This window comes from Ovis canadensis, chromosome 18 (assembly GCF_042477335.2).
Source record: "Ovis canadensis isolate MfBH-ARS-UI-01 breed Bighorn chromosome 18, ARS-UI_OviCan_v2, whole genome shotgun sequence".
In the NCBI taxonomy this organism is placed as follows: domain Eukaryota; kingdom Metazoa; phylum Chordata; class Mammalia; order Artiodactyla; family Bovidae; genus Ovis; species Ovis canadensis.
Window position 1 is genome coordinate 81,748,209 of NC_091262.1, and position 21,926 is coordinate 81,770,134.

The window sequence follows — 21,926 nt, forward strand, 5'->3', positions numbered from 1 at the left end:
GTATTTAAATTTTTTTAAATTTTGTTGCTCTGTCGGGCTATGTTAGTTTCTGCTGTGCAGCAGAGTGGATCAGCTATATGCATAGATAGATCTGCGCTCTTTCTATATCTGACCTTCCCAGTTAGGTCACCGCAGAGCACTGCATAGGGGTCCCTGAGCTCTACAGCAGGCTCTCATTAGTTATCTATCTCATATATAGCGTCCAGAGTGTACACGCGTCAGCCCCGGTCTCCCAGTTCATCTCTCCCGCTCTCCCCCTTTGGCGTCCATGCATTTGTTTTCTACCTCTCCGTATCTATTTCTGTTTTGCAAATAAATCATTTAATTTTTTAAGTTTTGACACTTGTATCATCTTACCCACAAAACACTGTAATCTTGGGTTCCAGAATACTGAAGGTCTTAGTCTGTTCAGGTTGTTATAACAAAATACAATGAACTGAGTGGCTTATAAACAACAGGAATTTGTTTCTCATAATTCTGAGGACTGGCAGGTGCAAGATCCTGGTGATTGGAGGTTAAGCACCTGGTGAGGGCCTGCTTTCTTTCAGAGTCATCTCCCTCGGGCGTCACTGGGGAGGGGGGAGGGGGCCTCTAGGGTCTCTTCTGTGAGAGCGCTAGTCCTACTCATGCGGGCTCCCCTCCACCCTCAGGGCCTCCTGAAGGCTGCCTGTCCATGCCATCACGGTCGGGGCTGGGTGTCAGCGAAGGATTTGGGGAGCACAAGCATTCAGATCATGGGACTGAGCTTCCCTGAATACCACTTGGGTTGTTTCTTCAGACCCATTAGAGGCTCCCCCCTGTTTCTCCCCATCCCCTCCCTTCCCCGCTCCCCCCTCCCCTCCGCGCTCCCCCTCCTCACCCCGCTCCCCTCTCCCCTCCCCGCTCCCTCCTCCCCTCCCTCCCCTCCGGGCTCCTCCTGCATCAGGACCTTCCTGCCTCCTGTCCCTCCGCTTGTGTAGAGAGATGGGCCATGGATCTGGCTGGCTGCCGGTTTCTCACCGGGTCAGCTCTTGGAAAGACATCTTAAATATGGTTTTCTGCTATCAGTCTTTGCAAGGCAAAGACTTCTATGTTTTCTCCTCCATCTTATTTTTATTTCTCTATGCTATCTTCTGTGTTTATAGGAAGTTCGGTTTGCACCCGAGAACTGTCAGACTAACTCACCTTTCTTGGCTGTGATTCACTCTGCATAGAGACCTGTTGCCCCCCCCACCCCATTTCTTTGTTTAAAAGTTGAGATATCAGTTCATAATAACATAAAATTAACCATTTTAAAGGGTATAATTCAGGAATTTTTAAAAAAGTATATTCTCTATATACTTGGGCAAATACTACCACCGCTAATCTAATTCTACACACTCCTTTTGGAGTGCTTGGGTGTCTTTGTTTATCTTTTAACTCTCTTTACCTTGCGCTCTTTAACTCCTTCCTAGTGGAATTTCACATCGTAAACCTCAGGAGGTGCGGTGGCCAAGGTGGTGCTGGTTCTGTCTCGGCCTTTGCTTTGTTTTTGTTAATTTTTGAGAGGGGGGAGTTTGTGGTGAAAGTTGTTGGAATATTGAAAATTGTGTTGCCTGTTAATTGGTAGGGTATTTGTTGTGTATAAGCTCATTTCTGTGGTTCAAAGGAGGAGAGAGTGAATACATGGTCAGGTGGTAGAGGGGAAACAAGACTGTCGCATGAAAAATGATAATCTGGTGTGACAGAGCCTCCAGTCTGTGTGATCTGGAGTGGGCTTCAAAGAGTGGCTTTAGACTTTTTGGTCTTACGAAATATGCAGTGTGTTCACTGTTTCTGTTCTTGTCTCAGGGTTAGGTTGGCCTATTTTTACCGTGGCAGAAGTGTCAAACCCTTTCTGTTTGAGGTCTTAAGAAGTTCCATTGCCTGCGGCTCCAGACTGTCGGGGTAGGTATCACTGTTTCCTGAGTGGTGAGCCGCAGAAGCACGGCAGCCTGGTGCTGGAGCAAAGGCGTGCCTCAGCAGAGTGGACGGGCTTGGGCTTGGATTCGGTTCCTGTCCGGATAGTGTGAGCCTAAATCCCGTCAGCTGTCTCCTCCGTGGTGAATAGGAATTACAGTGTCAGTCGACTAAACTACCTACTGGTGGTTGATTGTTTTTGTTCTTTTAAAACAACACACATATGAAGATGCTCAAAAACGAAATTGCTTGGTTGATGTCAGTTCTTAATACACATATTGCAGATTTACTTTTTGGTTTTATTTTTTTCAAAGCTATACCTGTACGGTTTGTATTGCTTTGCATACTGATTTTGAAAATAACCGCTTTGCTTTAGAGTAGTTCTGGGTTCGCAGGAAGGGAGCAGCGATGGTCTGGAGCGCTCCTGAGGCTGCAGCGTCCCTAGTGGGGCCCGTGCACTGGGCGCCCAGCGCTGACCTGCTGTGTCTTCTGCCTTTGTGCCAACTGAGGAATCAGCAGCGGTACATAGTTGCGAACCAAAGCCCACGTTTTATTTGGGTTACTAGTTTTCTTCTTCTTCTGTCCCGGGACCCCATCCAGGGCATCATATCCCGTTGAATCCAGCTCTCTGACAGCTCTGAGTGGTGCGTGCGTGTGTGCTGAGTCGCTCAGCTGTGTCTGACTCTGCAGCTCTATGGGCTGTGGCTCCCCAGGCCCCTCTGTCCGCGGGACTCTCCAGGCAAGAGCGCCGGAGTGGATTGCCGTGCCCTCCTCCAGGGGGGTCTTCCCGACCCGGGGTCACACCTGCATCTCCTCTGTCTCCTGCGCTGGCAGGCGGGTTCTTGACCACCAGCGCCGCTTGGGAAGCCCTTGGAGCAGTACTGGCCAGCCTCTTACAGGGTGCCCCTCAGTTTGTATTTGCCTGGTGTGTTTCTCATGGTTAGATTGGGTTTATGGGTTTGGGACGAAGACCACTGGGCCCAGGAGTGGTTTCTAAACCATTCTGTCAAACAAACCGAGATTCTTTGGACTAATGGCTGATTCTAAGGCTGGGGTAGGGAGAGTACAAGATGGGCCTGGACCATCCTGTGGTGCCAGGTAGTGCTCCAAGAGCGGAAGGATGGGCATGTCAGGGGCTCAGAAGCACTGGAGCGCCCCATGGCCAGAGCTGCAACAGTGTGAGCAACACAGTGAACAGTGTGGTATCTTTAATGATTAGTATTCTTAGCCGCTGCCCTGACCTCGGACACGGGGTGTCTCCTCCCGGCCACCACTGACCTCGGGCGCAGGGTAGCTCCTCTCGGCTGTTCCTGCGCCGTCGCAGCCTGGCACTCTAGGCCGCTGCCCCTGACCTCGGACGTGGGGTAGCCCCTCTCAGCCGCGCTTAGTGAGCCGGCTTGCAGCCACCTGCGCTTTATTGACTATGCCAAAGCCTTTGTGTGGATCACAATAAACTGTGGAAAATTCTGAAAGAGATGGGGATACCAGACCACCTAACCTGCCTCTTGAGAAATCTGTATGCAGGTCAGGAAGCAACAGTTAGAACTGGACATGGAACAACAGACTGGTTCCAAATAAGAAAAGGAGTACGTCAAGGCTGTATATTGTCACCCTGCTTATTTAACTTCTATGCAGAGTACATCATGAGAAACGCTGAACTGGAAGAAACACAAGCTGGAGTCAAGATTGCCGAGAGAAATATCAATAACCTCAGATATGCAGTTGACACCACCCTTATGGCAGAAAGTGAAGAGGAACTAAAAAGCCTCTTGATGAAAGTGAAAGAGGAGAGTGAAAAAGTCGGCTTAAAGCTCAACATTCAGAAAACAAAGATCATGACATCTGGTCCCATCACTTCATGGGATATAGATGGGGAAACAGCAGAAACAGTGTCAGACTTTATTTTTGGGGGCTCCAAAATCACTGTAGATGGTGACTGCAGCCATGAAATTAAAAGACGCTTACTCCTTGGAAGAAAAGTTATGACCAACCTAGATGGCATATTCAAAAGCAGAGACATTGCTTTGCCGACTAAGGTCCGTCTAGTCAAGGCTATGGTTTTTCCTGTGGTCATGTATGGATGTGAGAGTTGGACTGTGAAGAAGGCTGAGCGCTGAAGAATTGATGCTTTTGAACTGTGGTGTTGGAGAAGACTCTTGAGAGTCCCTTGGACTGCAAGGAGATCCAACCAGTCCATTCTGAAGGAGATCAGCCCTGGGATTTCTTTGGAAGGAATGATGCTGAAGCTGAAACTCCAGTACTTTGGCCACCTGATGCTAAGAGTTGACTCATTGGAAAAGACTCTGCTGCTGGGAGGGATTGGGGGCAGGAGGAGAAGGGGATGACCGAGGATGAGATGGCTGGATGGCATCACGGACTCGATGGACGTGGGTCTGAGTGAACTCTGGGAGATGGTGATGGACAGGGAGGCCTGGCGTGCTGCGATTCATGGGGTCGCAAAGAGTCGGACACGGCTAAGCGACTGACTGAGCTGGAGGGACAGCCTCTGTGGACGGGCTTTCCTGGGGGCTCAGTGCTGAAGAGTCCGCCTGCAGTGCAGGCACCTGGGCTGGAGAGAACCCCTGGAGAAGGACATGGCAGCCCAGCCAGCGCTCTTGCCTGGAGGAGCACACGGACAGCGGGGCCCACAGTCCATGGAGTCAAAAAGAGCCAGACGCGACTCAGCCATGAACAACAACAAAGCATAAAACGAGCTCCCGCGGTCGACACTGGCACCAAGAAATGGGTGAGGAAGGAGGCCCTCTCCCAGGCAGGAGAGGTGCATAGAACTCAACACGGTCTCTGGAAGAGTCCTTAATGCCCCTCCCCACCCCTGAGCTGCACTGAGGGACTTGCTGGCGTGTGGGGAGGTGACCTGCAGCAGGGGCCCCTGCAAGACGCCGAGACCCACATGGCTCAGGCGGGGCCCGGGCTCCTGTGGGATGCGCCAAGAGTGGTGCGGTCCGCTTTCAAACAGTCTCAGAGTTCTGTCGCGTTGGGTCTTTGTCGCGCTTCTTTCCCTCTTCCCAGAAGTAACTGTTTTCACTTGTGTTAAGTGAGATGATGGTTTTTCTGTGATGACCACCATTACTAAAGAACATGTTTCTATTGCTGTCGGATGGTTTTCTTTTTGACTTCCTGCGCTAGATGTTCAGAGCTTGCTGTGTTCTCGCCCCTCCTGACTACACAGGTGTGTCCTTTGCATTGCCACAGGCTCCCCATAGACAGTTATACTTAACTTGCTTAGGTCAGTCTTTACCTTTATCCGTATCCCTGTGGAAGTGCCGTAGCTGAGTCATGCGGTAAACTGCTTACTCTTCCCTCTCCAAGCTCTTGTTTTGTTCAGAGTTGATACTTGTTTTTATCTCCTTGCTCTTAACATTAGTGCCGACGCGCCCCCGGAGTCTTGAGTGTGGGTCCTTGTGTTGGGTTGCAGGGCTGTCTTCCTGGTGCTTGTGCCCTCCCCCTGCGGACCCCCCTCCCCGGGGTGCCCAAGCCCCCTCCTCGTGCGGGCCCCTTCCCCGGGGTGCCCGAGCCCCCTCCCGTGCCGGAGCCCCCTCCCCGTGTGGACCCCCTCCCCGTGCCTGCGGAGCCCCGGTGTCCTCTGCTCTCTCGGTTTGCCTTTGTCTTGGTTGTGCACGCCTCCCAGTAGCCTGAGGAGGGCTGCATGGGGGGTGACATGTTTTGAGACCTGTGACTGAAAATGGCATTCTTCTCACAGACTGAGAGTTGGCCGGCTGTAGAGTTCTGAATTGGAAATAATTTTCTTTCAGAGTGCGGAAAGCATTTGTTTATTGCCTTTTGCTCCCAGGGTTGCTCTCAGCAGTCTGCAGCTCTGGTGGTTTCGGCCTCTCCCCGGCCCCCCGGCCCCCCGGGCCCCGGTGTGTAGGACATTCCTTTGTCACCCGGTGTTTTCTTGAGCAAACAGCCCTTTGGTAAAGTCTGACCCCTAAGCCTAGAACAGCGCCTGGCGTAGAACTGGGGGCTCGATAGATGTTTACTGAGTGAAGGGCTGTTGCTGTCTTTGGGCTGGTTGGGGGCGGGGCCGGGCTGCCTGGTCTGCAGGCTGGCGGAGGCTGGGGGGTTGTCCTCCAGCGTCTCCCTGGTGTGGCCGAGCTCGGTTCTCACGTTCCCCTGCCAGGCTTCATTGGACCTGGCAGTCTTCCTCAGTTGAGAGCCCCGAGCTAATATCGTACCAGATTGTCCACTCTAAATTGTCCCATTCCCGTCGTTCCTAGCAGGAGTTAGTTGCAACTCTGAAGAGCTCTCTTCTTATCCCTGGTGTCTTAGAGAAAGTGAGAAACCACTCTTGTCATAAAGGGCAAGTTACGTTACAGAACAAATGGAAAGAAACAGTGAGCTGCAGGGTGTGGTGTGGGCTGTTTTCTGTTGTGCGTATCACCTCTCAGATTAGTTCAGAGCAGAGGTGAAGGAGCGGAGTGTGCAGGTCAGTGTTTTTGTGTACTCAAAAATGTCTCTGTGCTGGTTACCTGGCTGGTCATCGCTTTCAGTTACTGTCGAGGCCCAGAGCCTCGCCCTGCCCGTGTTACATGAAGTGGGTGCGCTGCTGACGGCGGTGAGGCGGTTGCCTTGTCCGTCTCGTTTCAGGGTTGAGTGTGCAGTGACCTAGTCCCTTTCTTCTTAGTGAAGGGCCCGTGTTTTGGTTTCCTGTGTTTCCCAGGGGCAGGGCAGCCTTTCAAAAGGAGAACCTGTGTTTTTCAAGTGGCATTTTAAAAAGAAGTAAGAATTATTTTTAGGTTACAGAATGCTCCAGGCAGGATTTAGTTGAGGGTCTGAATGTGGAGATAAGCTAGATTCTTATTACTTCTCAATTTCTGACCATAGTGTGGTCAGACGAGTAAATGATTGCAATAAATCCTTGGACATGAGACTGGTGGTGTGTATGTGTGTGTGATTTACTGAAGTACAGTTGGTTTACAGACACACACACACTTCTCCACTGTGTGTGTCACAGGATGCTGAACGCAGTCCCCTGTGCTGTACCGGAGCGCCTTGCTGTTTATCCATTATTCTGTGTATAATCGTTTGCGTCCACTAATCCTGAACTCCCATCCCCTGCCTCCCCCAGCCGCCTGACAGCCACAAGTCTGTTCTGCGCGGCTGCTGAGACCCCTCTGTATTAGAACTGCCCATCAAAGCTGTTATACTGGATCTTCCCTGGTGGCCCAGTGGTTACGATTGTGCTCTGCAATGCAGGGGACCCAGGCTTGGTCCTTGGTTGGGGAACTAAGTATTCCCTAACTCATGCCATGGGGCACCTAAGCCTGCAAACCACAACTCAAGAGTCAGTGTGCCACAAGGAAGGAGCTGCTGTGCCACAGCTAAGACCTGATGCAGCCAAATAAATAAGTATTTAAAAAAAACTGTTATATGCACTATTGGATAAAAATTACAAAGATCGAATCAATGTTTCAAGTAATGGAAACAAAAATAGTTCTAAAGTCAAATAAAACTTATGCTTTAGGATTATTTTTGTCTTCATTATTTTACTTAGCGACTGTATCATTTGCAGTGAGAGTAGAGAATTTGTTGGGGACTTGAATTCTGAGAGTTGGAAGTTAGTAATAATAGCTTTGCCTGTTGAACTGTGGATTTAAGAGTTTTGATATGAAGAAGGGCTTCTTGTGTTTTAGGAACTTAATTAAGATGTTAGATTTCTCAGGTTCTGCCTTGGAGATCGTGCAGTTAAGTATTTAGTTCCGTTGCTTTCCCAGAGGAATCATGGGACTTTAAAGAGTTCTCTTTTTGGAAATAAAAGCACAGTAAACAATTGCACAGTGAGAGACTTTACTTTTTGGGCTCCAAAATCACTGCAGATGGTGACTGCAGCCATGAAATTAAGACGCTTGCTCTTTGGAAGAAAAGTTATGACCAGCCTAGACAGCATTTTATAAAGCAGAGACATTACTTTGCCAACAAAGGTCCATCTAGTCAAAGGTATGGTTTTTCCAGTAGTCATGTGTGGATGTGAGAGTTGGACTATAAAGAAAGCTGGGCACCAAAGAATTGATGGTTTTGAACTGTGGTGTTAGAGAAGACCCTTCAGAGTCTCTTGGACCGCAAGGAGATCCAACCAGTCCCTCCTAAAGGAAATCAGTCCTGAATATTTATTGGAAGAACTGATGCTGAAGCTGAAACTCCAATACTTTGGCCAGCTGATGTGAAGAACTGACTCACTGGAAAAGCCCCTGATGCTGGGGAAAATTGAAGGCGAGAGGAGAACGGGACAACAGAGGATGAGATGGCTGAATGTTATCACCAACTCAATGGACATGAGTTTGAGCAAGCTTTTGGAGTTGATGATGTACAGGGAAGCCTGGCGTGCTGCAGTCCATGGGGTCACAGAGAGTTGGACGGGACTGAGCGACTGAACTGAAACAATTTCACGTGGTTAATTAGAATAGCCTGAGGCCAGATGTTGTGTGTGTCACTGAGGGGAAGGGGAGGGGAGTATTTCTGAGCCCTTAACCACGTCCCAGGTCAAGTGTGTATCCGTGCCACTTGACATCGAAGTGAGATCGAGGCTCCGGTTGACAACGCAGGTGAGCGAAAGCAGGGTGTCTGATTGGACTTGGATGCGTTGGCCCTGAAGCTCGTCCCCGGGTGCCTGTGAGCAGTGCCAGGCCTGTGCTGGCCGAGTCCTCCTCCTGCGTAGTCTCCTCAGGGCACACTCCTCAGCAGGGCTGGAGGGAGGGCTGACAAAGAGGGTGTCTGAGATCGCCTGGACGCCAGTGTTTTTTACCTTTTAGACGTCTCTGTGTCCTCTGCCTTAAATCTTTGAGCTCTTCACTGTGATGGTCTGCAAAATAGTGTTTGCTCAGAAAGGTGGTTTCCAGATCAGTCTTTAGCGGCAGATTTTTATTTTTTGGCTGCGTCGTGTGTCATCACGGGATCTTCGTTCCCTGACCAGGCACTGGACCCAGGCAGTGACAGCAAAGAACCCTGACCACCTGGCCACCAGGGAACCCCCTCAGAGCTTCTTAGTTGCATAGACTCTCACCAGTCTTGTTTTCTAGCTCTCTGCTGTTATTCATAGGGCGCTCTTTACCTTCACATGTGTGTGTATAGATCTTTGCCTAAATTTTATTCTGGATTCTTGTGGGTTTTTTTTTTTTTAACTTTTAATTCTTTATTCAGTATGGAATTTATTTTAGTGTATAGTGAGGGTAGGAATGCACCTTCTTTCCTCCTAGATAGACAGTGGCCTCATGTTATTTTTTTATATACCCTACCTTTGGTTATAATGGCCTGGCTTGCAGATGAGAGAGATACTGAACAGACTAAATCCAGGTGCCACTGTGTGCTCTCCTGTGATGAAGCAGCGAGCAGGGTTGTGTCCATGTGATGGTGACCCTGACGGGAGGTATGGAAGCTGTTGGGATAAAGGCGTGTGCCTGAGGAGTAGCGTGAGGTATGAGCTGGGGAGATGGACAGTTTGGGGAGTCTTGTTCTTGTGACACAGTATTTGAAAAGTTATCTTCTGGATGAGGCAGTGAAGGTATTCTGTGTTTATTGTAGAGGGCAGAGGTTGGCTCAGTGGGTAGAAGTTACAAGGGGAGGTGGTATCAACGTAGCAGAAGGACTCACTTCCTAACTGAACTCTGGAGCAGTCTACCACGGAACTGCCCAGCAAAGCGCCGAGCTGTAGGCCTGTGTCTGCAGGCCTGGTGGGGTCATTTGTCAGGGGCGTTCCTGACACCTCCGCTCCCGGGAGGGGTGGTGCTGAGTCCTGCGAGGCTGTTCTCTGGCCACTGTCCTCAGTGCCTCGCCTGCCCCCCCTCCATGCACCAGAGCCTGCAGGGCCCTGCCCCCTCTCCATGCACCAGGGCCTGCAGGGGCCTGCACCCCCTCCATGCACCAGGGCCTGCAGGGCCCTGCCCCTCCTCCATGCACCAGAGCCTGCAGGGCCCTGCACCCCCTCCATGCACCAGGGCCTGCAGGGGCCTGCACCCCCTCCATGCACCAGAGCCTGCAGGGCCCTGCCCCTCCTCCATGCACCAGGGCCTGCAGGGGCCTGCACCCCCTCCATCACCAGAGCCTGCAGGGGCCTGCACCCCCTCCATGCACCAGGGCCTGCAGGGCCCTGCCCCTCCTCCATGCACCAGAGCCTGCAGGGGCCTGCCCCTCCTCCATGCACCAGGGCCTGCAGGGCCCTGCCCCTCCTCCATGCACCAGAGCCTGCAGGGGCCTGCCCCTCCTCCATGCACCAGGGCCTGCAGGGCCCTGTCCCCCCTCCATCACCAGAGCCTGCAGGGCCCTGCACCCCGTCCATGCACCAGAGCCTGCAGGGGCCTGCACCCCCTCCATGCACCAGGGCCTGCAGGGGCCTGCACCCCCTCCATGCACCAGGGCCTGCAGGGCCCTGCCCCTCCTCCATGCACCAGAGCCTGCAGGGGTCTGCACCCCCTCCATGCAGCAGGGCCTGCAGGGCCCTGCACCCCCTCCATGCACCAGGGCCTGCAGGGGCAGTCTGCCACCCACAGCACCCAGGAGGGTTGGGCCTTGCCATGGTGTGGGGACGGCTTGTGGCAGAGCCAGGCCTCGGGCTGCCCACTGCACCGTGAGAACTGTAGGCCCAGGAGTGTTTGGACTCTATGCTTAATTTTCTTTTAAGAGTTTAAAAAAACCTGCCTTAAGTGAGTTTTTTGGGGGGCTGGGGTGTGTGTGCGTGCACGCACGCATGCATGTGTCCACGTGACACTTGTGCTCATTATTCTTGTGTGTGGCTAAAACTGTTAACAGGAGTGTGAGCACGCAATGCCCTGTGGCTGGCTTTGTTACATGTCCCTTAGGGAATTAAAGTTGGGTTTCTTTAAGTGGATTTACTCAATTGAGGCATCTCCTTAATTAAAGTGGCCATTCTTTTCTTTCTGTTTTGTTTTTTTGCATTTTTGTGTTCTTCCTGTAGTAACGTCTACCTTGTGTGGTTTTCCTACTTTCATGTAAACACTGTGTTCCCCTTTCTCTTTTTCGTGAACTAGACTGTTCCCCCTTCCCTTTTCAGCCACTGCTACAACCTGTAGAGGTGCGACACTGCCCCTCCTTAGACCCCGACATGGCTTTCTGGGGAGAGGCCGGGCACCTGAGGCCGTCGCGGGCTGGGAAGTGAGCGCAGCGGGTCTGTGTGTGCCCCCAGTGTCGGTGAGGGGCGTCTCTGGCCTCTGCTCCTGCCCCACCCCTCTTCCTGCTGTTAGAGTGCAGGGGTCTTCGCACCTCACTCCCGAATCCTGGAACGCCTGGTCTGTATTCCCTGCCTCCACACTGCTCCCTGGGAGTGCCCGTGGTGAGGACTCTGCTTTCACTGTTGTGCCTGAGTTAAGTCCCTGCTTGGGAACTGAAAGTGAAGTGTGTCCAACTCTTTGCGACCCCGTGGACTGTAGCCCACCAGGCTCCTCTGTCCATGGGATTTTCCAGGCAATAGTACTGGAGTGGATCGCGGTTTCCACCTCCAGGGGATCTTCCCAACCCAGGGATTGAACCTGGGTCTCCCGCATTGTAGACAGACGCTTTACTGTCTGACCCACCAGGGAACTGAAATCCTGCCAAAAAGCCCTTTCCCTGTACCTGGCATCTAGCAGTCCATGCATTCACAGGGTGGTCTGTGGGTACAGGAGCTGTCCTGGGTGGCGTGCACCCGGCGGGCCACAGGGTCGAGCCCTTCTGCCTTATAGAGAGAGCTCACATCCACAGGGGCGTAAGATAACGAGAGAACAGAGATTCTGGCGTCGCAGGTGCTCTGCGGGAAGTCACCCTGACACAGTGGATTCTGATTTCCATCCCTGTCACTCTCCTGAACAGGCTTTCCTGATGGTCCCTGTTTATGGCCTTAAAACAAATGAATTATAGGGTTTAAAGGCAGACAGTGAAAGCTAAGAGACGGTAGAAGAAAGAGCCGCTGCTTCGTTCGGCTGTCGTCTCCGCTTCGCTGACGTCGTGTCGTGCTGTGCCCTTCTTGTTTAATTGTTTGCCTTCTCGGCTGTGCTGGGTCTTGGCTGCTGCCGGTGGGTTTGCTCTGGTCGCAGTGTCTGAGCTGCTCGTGCTGCGGCTCCCGGCTCTAGAGCAAGCGCTCAGTTGTGGCCCACGGGCTCAGTTCTGCAGCCTGTGGACGCTGTGTCCCCCAGGTTGGCAGGCAGATGCGTATCCACTGGACCACCAGGGACGTCCCCTCCGGAGTCTTCCCAGCTCTGGTCATGCTGCGTCTCCCATGTCCCCAGGCTGCGGTCCGGCGCAGTCCTCTTGCCACTCTGGTTGCTCTGCGTTCCTTTGCTGGTTTCTCTTTTTGTAGCCATGACTCCTTCTCAAGGTTTTATCTGGTAAATATGTGATGGAATTTACTGACCCTCTGCATTTCATTAAGGAGAAAACAGCTGGTAAACATTCAAGGGAAAGTTTGTTCACTGAGGCCATGTGTCTTGGAAACGCCACGTGGATGCTCTGCTGCTTTTAATGCTTGTCATTACTGTCATTTCTGTAAAAGAAAATTCAGACACAAGCCAGAAAAGTAATTAATTTGGCCTGCAAAGGAAAAACCAGAAACAGTGTAGATATAGTATTTCAAGGGAACAAATCATAATATTCTTAGTTTTCACCTGTTAAAATGTCGATGTAAAAGTCTTCATATGTGTCCTTTGCTAAAGGTGTAGCATAAATGGAGCCTGTAATGAGATGTCCAGCTCTTCTCTTTCTCCATTCTAGAATGCATGACGACATGTCCACAATGGTGTACATGAAGGAGGACAAGTTGGAGAAGCTCACGCAGGATGAAATTATTTCCAAGACAAAGCAAGTGATCCAGGGGCTGGAAGCTCTGAAGAATGAGCATAATTCCATTTTGCAAAGTTTACTGGAGACACTAAAGTGTTTGAAGAAAGATGACGAAAGTAATCTGGTGGAGGAGAAATCAAACATGATCCGAAAGTCACTGGAGATGTTGGAGCTTGGCCTGAGTGAGGCCCAGGTATGGCCTCATGACATGACCATGAACTTGCCAGTCTGGGAAGATGGAGATTTTGTTTGAAATATGAGGTTTAAACTAGAGGGCAGATACTCACAGGATAATCGAAATCAGCTTATATGTGGGTTGTGTATGCTAGGCAAATGATGATTGATTTGGGCATGCCTCAGTTTTAAAAAGTAGAGTGGAAAATTGTTCGTGTCAGTTAGGGTTTGATTCGGCTGCACAGAAAGCAAAAGCAGCGGCTCAAACGTCGAGTCGAGTGTAGACTACATAACCGAGGTGGGCCGTCCCTTTCCAGGAGCGGGCGGGGACGCCCCTCAGCGACACTGGGGACACACAGACAGGCCGCACTCGCTTTCCAGCCCGCGACCGCCTCAGGTGCCCTGCCTCTCCCCAGAAAGCCGCGCACGGCGCCAGCAGCTGCTCGGTCGTGTCTGTACAGACCAGCCCCCAGCTGAGCCCAGGCTCTAGGGCTGCGTGGCTGTCGGGTCCCTGCCCCTGCTGTCCTGCACGCCAGCCCGCCCGTCTCGTGGGCCAAGACAGAGTCCGGCTGCAGCCACGTGACTGTCCTGGGGCTGCGAAGGGCGCAGGAAGGTCGTGCCTCCCTCTGCTTCCTTGCACTGTGCCCGGCACTCTGCTTACGTTTCACTGACTCCACGGGCTCATCTAGTTGTGAGGGACACTGGGGAATGGTGCCTCTCCCCTTGAACTCCCAGGTTCCTGAGCCGAGGGAAGCGGGATGAGAGAGAGTCAGCCCGCAGCTCGCTGTCTGTGAGTGGGAACCTCCTTGGTCAGGCTGGCAGATGTTGGTGTTAACAGGAGGAGGAGGAAAGAGCCCCCTATCCTAGACTTCCAGGTTTTAGACCTGGGAGGGTGATAAGAAGGCAGGGCTGGTAGACAGACTGCAGAGGACAGACTGACCGAAGCCAGCCTTCCTCCACAGCCCTTGTCCTCCCAGGAGCTTGTCTCTGCTCCAGGCAGGCCCTTCCCTGAGGCCCATCAGTGTACCTCCGCAGAGCCCAGCGGGCACCTCTGCCTGCGAGTGCATCAGGGCGCCCTGGCTCTCACTGTGGCCACAGAGCCTCCGTCCCTTCCCTTGCCCCGTCACCAGTCCACTCCGCACATGTATCTGGTGTGTGTGCATGGCATTTGCTCACGGCAAAGAAACTCTCTTGGCACCACCTGGATAAAAAGTGAGCACGGCTTCATCCGAACAGCAGCTGCCTGCCCATCGCCCAGTCCATTAGAGCTGCCTCCAGGCAGAAACAGTTGGAATTGGTTTGTAGATGTTCTGAGCACGCCAGGGTTCTTTTTTTCTTTTCTTTCAAGAGAGAAGGAAGAGGCGTTTAATTCAGCTGTTGTTTCAGTCAGATCCGGCCGCTAGAACAGAATGCCATCAGGCCAGGGCTTCAGCAGTGGACGCTTGTTTTCCACAGCTTCTGGAGGCTGGAGTCCGGAGTCAGGGGGTCACATGGTCCACAGCTCTGGAGGCTGGAGGTCCGGAGTCAGAGGGTCACATGGTGGCCTCTGGTGGGAGCCCTCTTGCTGGCTTGCCAATGGAGCCCTCCGTGCTGCATCTTCAGCCGGCTGGGGAGCGGGGTGGGCAGCGAGGCAGAGGCAGGGAGAGAGAGGAGCGTGTGCCGTTCTTGGCCATGCCCTGCACGTGGCCGGAGAGTGAAGGGTGGGAGTAGTCAACGGCCAGCTGTGCTTGTGCGTGCTCTGGAGCGTGCGTCTGCGAGGGCAGCTGGAGCTGCAGCCCCAGGGTGCTGCTGGAGGTGGGAGGTGGCGCTTGTTAGGCTGAGCGCCGCAGTGCCATCAGCGTCTCTGTCGGTCCAGGTCATGATGGCGCTGTCAAACCACCTGAACGCCGTGGAGTCGGAGAAGCAGAAGCTGCGTGCACAGGTGCGGCGTCTGTGCCAGGAGAACCAGTGGCTGCGGGATGAGCTGGCCAACACTCAGCAGAAGCTGCAGAAGAGCGAGCAGTCTGTGGCTCAGCTGGAGGAAGAGAAGAAGCATCTGGAATTCATGAATCAGCTGAAAAAGTACGATGACGACATCTCTCCTTCGGTGAGTGGTCCCACGGGAGTGCGGGAGTGACGGTGGTGCCTTCCCGCCGCCCTGCTTGTAGTGGAGCCGGCCGTGGTTCCTTCCCCTCCAGAGCCTGCATGAAACACGACCGGGGTTAAGGGTCCTGGGGCTGAGTCCCTGGGCGAGTCGTATACGTTCCCTTTGGAGTACTTTTCTCATACGTGTGTTTTTTGAACAGTGGTCAGAAAATGTAAAAGTGCTTGGTAAATACAAAATAAATGCAGAGAGGAGCCATGGCCTTCGGGGAGGGCTGTCCCGGCCTGAGATCTGCTGGGCGCCCCGGCGCTTGCCGTCGGCTCCCTGCCCAGCCCGCCGCTGGACGTGCCGTCAGCAGTGCCCGTCCAGCCCCCTGTCGTCCGGGCTTGAAATGCCTCTGTGGCCTGTGGTGGATCCTGGCTTTGTCTTTGAGACGCCCCCTCCCCCAGGACACCGCCTGCTCCTTCTGCTCGCTCGCTCGCGCGTCTGCCTTGGCCTGTCTTGGGGTTCCTGGAATGTGAGGGCTCCCTAGGGTCTTGGTCCTTTTCTCCTTCTCTTGGTGCTCTCTGGATGTTCATCCCAGTCTCTGTTACTGTTGTTTCTGATTCAGTTAACTTTTTAGACGAGTAACCTTTTTTATTTTGGAATGATGTTAGATTCACAGAAAAGTTGAAATGGTCCTGTGAAGAGAATCCCCATATACTCTTCACTCGCTTTCCCTGGGCTGGGAAGGTCCCCTGGAGAAGGAGATGGCACCATTCCAGTGTTCTTGCCTGGAAAATCCCACGGACGGGGGAGCCTGGTGGGCTGCGGCCCACGGGCCACAGAGCGTCGGGTGCGACTGAGCGCCTCCACTCTCACTCTCCTCCTGCTGCGTCCCGTGTCTCCCAGCACATGTCTGAGCTGACTCTGGCCGTGTCTGTCTCCAGAGAGCAGCAGGCTGCACACCTCAGACAGCAGATGCTTGTGTCTCCTGCTCCTGGAAGCTGGAAATCCGAGACTGTGCAGGGTGACAGCTTTGTTGGAGTCTTGGTGAGGGCCTTCCTCCTGGTGTGTCGCCACACGGCCTCGTTGGTGCTCGTCTCCTCCTGTTGCTGTCACGGCACTGGTGTTATCACGGGGGCCCCACCCTCAGGCCTGCATCTGATCCACGTTACCCTTGGATATCATCATGTTGAGCTTTAGGGCTTCAGCATATCAATTTGGCGGGGCGGGGGTGGGGGGGGAACAGACGTTCCGTCTGTAGCAGTGCCTGTGTTAAAAGCAAAAAAGTGCTGTTGCCGCGTTGCTGTGGACGAAACTACAGCCTTTGTTTGAGTTCCCCTGTCCCTCGTTAGTGTCCCTTTTCCTCTCTAGGATCCGGTCCTGGCTGCCACACTGTGTTCAGAGCTGAGATTTGCTTACTGTCTGTATAGTTCTGGTGTGATCTCTCTGTGATCTGTGTGCCGCTGAGAGGTCTGCGTCTGTGTCTCCAGTCCGAGCCCACGTCCCCTCTGTTAGAGTAGTCTGCATTGCCCCAGCAGACCTGCACTCACTCCGTGTCTTAGCCCGGGCTGCCGTGCAAAATGCCACGGGCTGGGTGGCTTAGAGCACAGACCACGGGTTCTGCCATAGGTCTGGAAGCGGGGAGTCAGAGGTGAGGGTGCCGCAGGGCTGGTTTCTGGGGGACTCTTGCCCGCTTTCAGACAGCTGCCCTCTCACTGCCCTCACACCGTGCGGTGGGCGCACGGGGCAGGGGAGCTCGCACTGGTGTCTCAGGGCCCAGCACCAGGGCCTCAGCCTGGTGGTGTTTCTAACCGGTTCCCTCCCAGAACCCCGTCTCCACACGCGTCACATGGGGTTGCGGCTTCACCATGACCTGGGCCGTGGTTAGTCCAAAGCGCCCTGTTTCATTAAACCTGCTGTACTTCTCTCTTGCATCTCTTAAGTCAGGAGCAGCTGATGTTTCGATTTAAAAAACACCCTCCTGTAGGCTGTTGTGCCAATAAGAAGAGAGTAGTTGATTCACCTGGAAAACGAGGTAGCGCTGAGCAGTGGAAGGCTGTCTCTCAGATTCAGAGACGTTTACAACTTTCTAATTTGGAAACATGTCTGGCATGGAGAAGAGATGCAGTAAGCCAGCCCCGCCTCCCCTTTCAGGGTGCGCCCGTGATGCCTTCCTGCCCTGTCCCTGCTCCTCCTCGCACTGCTGGTGCATCTCCCTGGCCTGAGGGGTTTCCTGTGGGGGCCAGGGCCACACCCGGGAGGCTGAGCAGGCCGCTACGCCTCCTCTCCTCTGCAGCCCAGACTCCACTTCGCCCATGATCTCTGCAGAGGCCTTGGTGGCGTTTCCCACTCATCCCAGGATCCCGCTCAGGACCACTCACTGCACGTAGTGGTCACGGCCCTTCAGTCGTCTTTCATCTGGAACAGGTCCTTTCACGGGGAGAGGAAAGTCTTTTATGACACCGGTATTCCTGAAGAATGTAGGCCAGTTACGTCACGCGTTGTTCCTCACGTGTGTGTTTGGGTTTGTGTCCTGGTCGGGAGTGTTGGAATGCGACGTGTGCCCCTCAGGATGTCCCCTCCGGAGGAGCCTGCTGTCCGCCTGTGCCAGGGTGATGCCGAGTTCTTACCTGCTTGATCTGCTGTCCGTTCACCCCATCGTCTGGTCGCTGTCTCTGCCTGAGGGCTCCTCTCTTGGGGACCCGGTCACAGGCTGTCACACGGCTCCTAGGGGTCCTGTGTGGTGCTGGGTGGGGAGGGGGTGTCCAGCCTGCCAGTTCCACAGTCTTCAGAGATTCGCCATTTTAATCACTTGCCTCCAAATAAGATGAGAAAGCGCTCCTTGCTCTTTGCACTTCCTGGGGCCCGGGTGGCGACTCAGGCACAGAGGTGCCTGCGTGGTCTGTTTGTGGCTCCAGCCTGCACGGGTGCTTTGAGTTCAGGTCAGCAGGCTTCCCACTGCTCTTTCCTAGACCAATGGATAAAGCAAACTGTGGCTAATCCTAGATATGATCTGGAAAGAGAACTGTCTTTTCTGTTTTTAATTAAAATGAAATTTATGTCAAAGATATCCAGTGTAGCTGTTATAATATTCGTGAAACTAATACTGTCCTGGGTTGGTTTCACAGGAGGACAAAGACGCTGATTCCACCAAGGAACCTTTGGATGACCTCTTCCCAAATGATGACGACGACCCTGGTCAAGGAAGTGAGTTGGGAGTGGTGGGTGAGTGGTGGCCAGTGGACGGGAGGTGGCCTCTCCTCTTGGGGGTAATTGCTGTTATTAGTGGGTGCTGGCGTGCTTGTAGCCTGCCTTGCAAGAGCGCGAACATACACCCAGACTGCCTCGCAGGTCGCCCTCTCTGAGATACAGTCGCGGGCTCAGCCGGCCCCTAGTAAAGGGGCGTGTGCTGCCAGCTCCCCCCCGGGATCTGGGTTCTCTGCGCGCGGAGGAGGGGGTTTTTCCTGGGGCTGCGGCAGCCTCGCTCCGCAGTGTGGGTGTGCGGAACCCCGGCCCGACAGCCTACAAAGGAAGCTCTGGCCGGTGTCCCGGGCAGCCTCCCTGCGTCTGAACTGGCCTTTCTCCGCAGTTCAGCAGCAGCACAGCAGCGCAGCGGCGGCCGCGCAGCAGGGCGGCTACGAGATCCCCGCGCGGCTGCGCACCCTGCACAACCTGGTGATCCAGTACGCCTCGCAGGGGCGCTACGAGGTGGCTGTGCCCCTCTGCAAGCAGGCCCTGGAGGACCTGGAGAAGACCTCGGGCCACGACCACCCCGACGTGGCCACTATGCTCAACATCCTGGCCCTGGTGTACAGGCTAGTAGTCTCGTCTTTTCCTCTTCACCCCACCCAGACGGCGCTTCCAGTGAGCTTGCCCCGAGGATGTGCTTCCATAAATTGCTCTGAGCTGCTTCTCCAGCCTGACCGTCCAGTTGTCTTCAGAACAGTCAGGGGTTCAGTTCAGAACACGGAGCTGCTGCCTGGCAGGAGCGTCGCCCTGTAGAGCGGACGCTGCTTGGGACGCCCAGGCCAGCCTCTTCCATCGGGCCACCCTAGACTGGTGGTTATTTTTCCCCTCAGTACTTGGTGTACCAGGCTCCCTTTGCCCAGAACAGCCTCCCACTCCTCCTGCCTGGCCCCCAACCTCTCTGATCCCCATCAGCCCTCCTTCCTGACTCCAGGGCTCCACGCACCCGTCCCCTGTTGGCCCTGTAACCCTCGGCCCCGCCTCTCTCATAGCTCCTGCTCTGTGCTTGGCATCCTCGTTTGAATTTTGTCATCTCTTCTTCTGGAATCCTGATTCTTTGACGTTAAGGACCAGGTTGTCTCGTCTCTGCCTTGAGTTACACCCTTGAGCGTGTTTCCTAACTCAGAAGCCCTTGGTGAACTTGCTGAATGGAGTTCAGTAGTTTGCCTGTGGCCCTGGGCAGCGGTCCACCAGAGCCCTTTGCTGAACTGAGCTGAGAGGGAGCGGGTCGGTGAGTGGGGGCCTGTGGAGGGGCAGTCACTCCCGGGACGGCTGGTCTGTGGTGGCTGCTCCGCATGGCGGATCTCAGGGAGCTGCACCCTGTTCCTTCCTTGATTGTTTACAGTTCAGCAGGCATTTTTGAGACCCAAGTGTGTGTAAAACTTTGGGCTGGTTCTTGTGAAGCTGCACAGATGAATGCATAGCACCTGTTCTCAAGGAGAAGCAGGATACTGGACTGGAAGTCAAGTGGCCACTAGACTGAAGGTGTTGTCCGGAGCCCTTAGCTTTTCTGAGCCTCAGGAGGGTTGCAGGGGTTATGAAATGTGACGTTACCTGGCAGTGTGAAGTAGATAGCATTCCCTAGATGTTTCTAAAGGAACTTAGCCCCTTGTTTAGAGAATAGGCTGGTTATGTTCGTGTGTAATTACAGAGGCAAGGAGACTGTCATCAGTAGACTAGCACAGGCGTCGGGATCCCACGGCAGCCCAGGGCTCAGTTCTCAGTGGTTCCACTGCCGGGGCCCACGTTCAGTCCTTGGTCGGGGAACCAAGATCTTGCAAGCGTTGCAGCATGGCCAGTAAGTAATAAAATAAAATAACACCGAAGTGTTGATGGAATTGAGAGATGCCTTCTAGTTGAGAGGATTAGGGGAGGCCTAGTGGAGGGGTGCGAGTGCTTTCAGGGGCCTTGCAGGATGTGTTGGGGACTGACTCCTCCTTCCCACGGGGCAGAGCAGCGGGAGTGTGGTAGAAGTGGGCGATGGGGCTGCAGGGGACGTGCTTGAACGTGCCTGTGCCCAGGGGCTGGGTCTCAGAAGAGAGCTGTGGGAGAGTGGAGGACACAGAGCGGGGTGGGGGCCGGGCCACAGGATCTGCTGGGCTTGGAGCTGAGCACCTGAGTGGGGTGCAGACGGGAGCCGGAGGGTCTGTGAAGAGGAGTGAAGAGACAGGAGCGAACCATCGAGAGCGAGAGACTGTTTCTGGCTAACCCTGGATATTTTTCTTGTGAGTGAGTTAAGTGAAAAACGCACGTAGAAGGCGTGGTCACGTGGATGTGCTAGGAATCTGATGGCGCCTCTTTCCCTTGGTGCTGTAGCGTGGAAATGTTTGGAACAGCAGCTGTGTCTGTGTTCAGTGCTGAGTCCCAGAGCTGAGCCATGACTCAGTATTTCAGCTTTCTTCTAGTAAGGGACATTTAATTTTAAGCTCTTTGTGGGGAGGGGTATTAATGTTATACTGATGAACATCTTTTGCTCAAGTTTTGCGCAAAAGATTGTGACTTTTTTCCAGTGTCAGTTCCTAAGTGGTAAGATTCTACACCTTACACGCTTCCTGATACAGATTGCCCGGCAGCTCAGGAAGCTGGTGCCAGCTCACGCTCCCCGACGGTCGCCAGCCTGGGGCGGGGCTGGCCATCTCCTGCTCTTCTATCACTGAGACGCACAGCTTTGTGTGTTAATCTGTGTTCTGTGATTCTGCGTTCTTAGTTACTTGGGCCTTCTGTGATCTTGCCCACTTCTGTACTGGGATCTATTTTAATGCTGGCAAGGTGTGCATTGGTTTTCATTTGAGTTTGAGTTTTTGGATGGGCTTGTGGGATGCGTGCTGACCCCCCCCCCCCCCCCCAAGTTTCTGATTCAGCAGGTCTGGGGAAGGGCCGGGTTTCTGACTGGTTCCAGCTGGTTTGGAGCACCTGCTCTTGGCGTGGCCGCCCTCTTGGCTGATTGTGGTCCCTGGCGTCTTATGACAGGCCAGTCTCACAACAGCGCCCAGTGTGCCTGCCTCATCTGAGCCATCTCTCTCGGCATTGGGGGATGGCTGTGGCTGTGTTTAACTGGGGCTGCTTCATACCTGCTGACTTTCATAGGACGTTTGAGTCAGTTTAATATAAGATGTTAATAGTATAACATAGTATACGATGATAATATAAGTTTAATATAATAGAAAACCTTTACTCGGTGCAGTCAGTGCCCTTTGAGGACCCAGCAGCTTCAGCCGTCTTCCAGGGCCGCGCGGGCGGAGCCTTGCTGGGTGGCTGTCCTCGCGCGCTGGAGCCGTGTGTGCGCTCCGTTTCACACAGCACATGACTGCTTTGCAGCCCTTCGGTCAGTCGGTAGCACTTAAACCCAGGGGGCCGGCCTGGGCCCCAGCTGCTTCTGTCTCCTCACCGTTAGCAGGCCCCTCCACTCCGCCCTGTGTCAGCGGGCACAGCTGTGTCTGTGTGCGCGTGCCCCATCCTGAGCTTCTGCTTTGGCAAATCAGTTAGCTTCTTAGAGCGGCTCTGTGAGTTACATCCTTCCTTTGCAGTAGGCTGGTTGAGGAGGCCACGTGACACGCCAGGCCATGCGGCCGGCAGCTGGATCTGCTCTGCCTGCCTGCACTGTCTGTACGGCCACACTTAGCTGTGCGGGGCAGGGCACACGCAGGCCCCTCGGCACATGGGGCGGTATCGTCCCAGCGGTCTAGCTTAGCGGGTCCGATTCCCAGCTCTCCTTGCCAACGTGTCTGTTGAGGGA

The 21,926-nt window shown here is 53.9% G+C and overlaps 1 protein-coding gene across 31 annotated transcripts in view; it reads left to right on the plus strand.

Moving 5' to 3' along the window:
* KLC1 (kinesin light chain 1) overlaps positions 1–21,926 on the plus strand; it is a 70,310-nt gene that overhangs the window by 14,944 nt on the left and 33,440 nt on the right. For 24 of the 31 annotated variants that reach the window (XR_011250410.1, XR_011250409.1, XR_011250417.1 and 21 more), the window contains 4 exons: positions 12,634–12,895; positions 14,732–14,962; positions 18,073–18,151; positions 18,534–18,759. Coding sequence is in view for 14 of the 31 variants with exons in the window: in XM_069559908.1 (XP_069416009.1) it covers positions 12,635–12,895; positions 14,732–14,962; positions 18,073–18,151; positions 18,534–18,759 (797 nt within the window). In the remaining 17 variants the exon portion in view is untranslated. Of the gene's footprint in view, positions 1–1,814; positions 1,906–12,633; positions 12,896–14,731; positions 14,963–18,072; positions 18,152–18,533; positions 18,760–21,926 lie in introns of those variants that run through there. The other 7 variants (XR_011250405.1, XR_011250404.1, XR_011250403.1 and 4 more) reach the window with 1 other exon arrangement.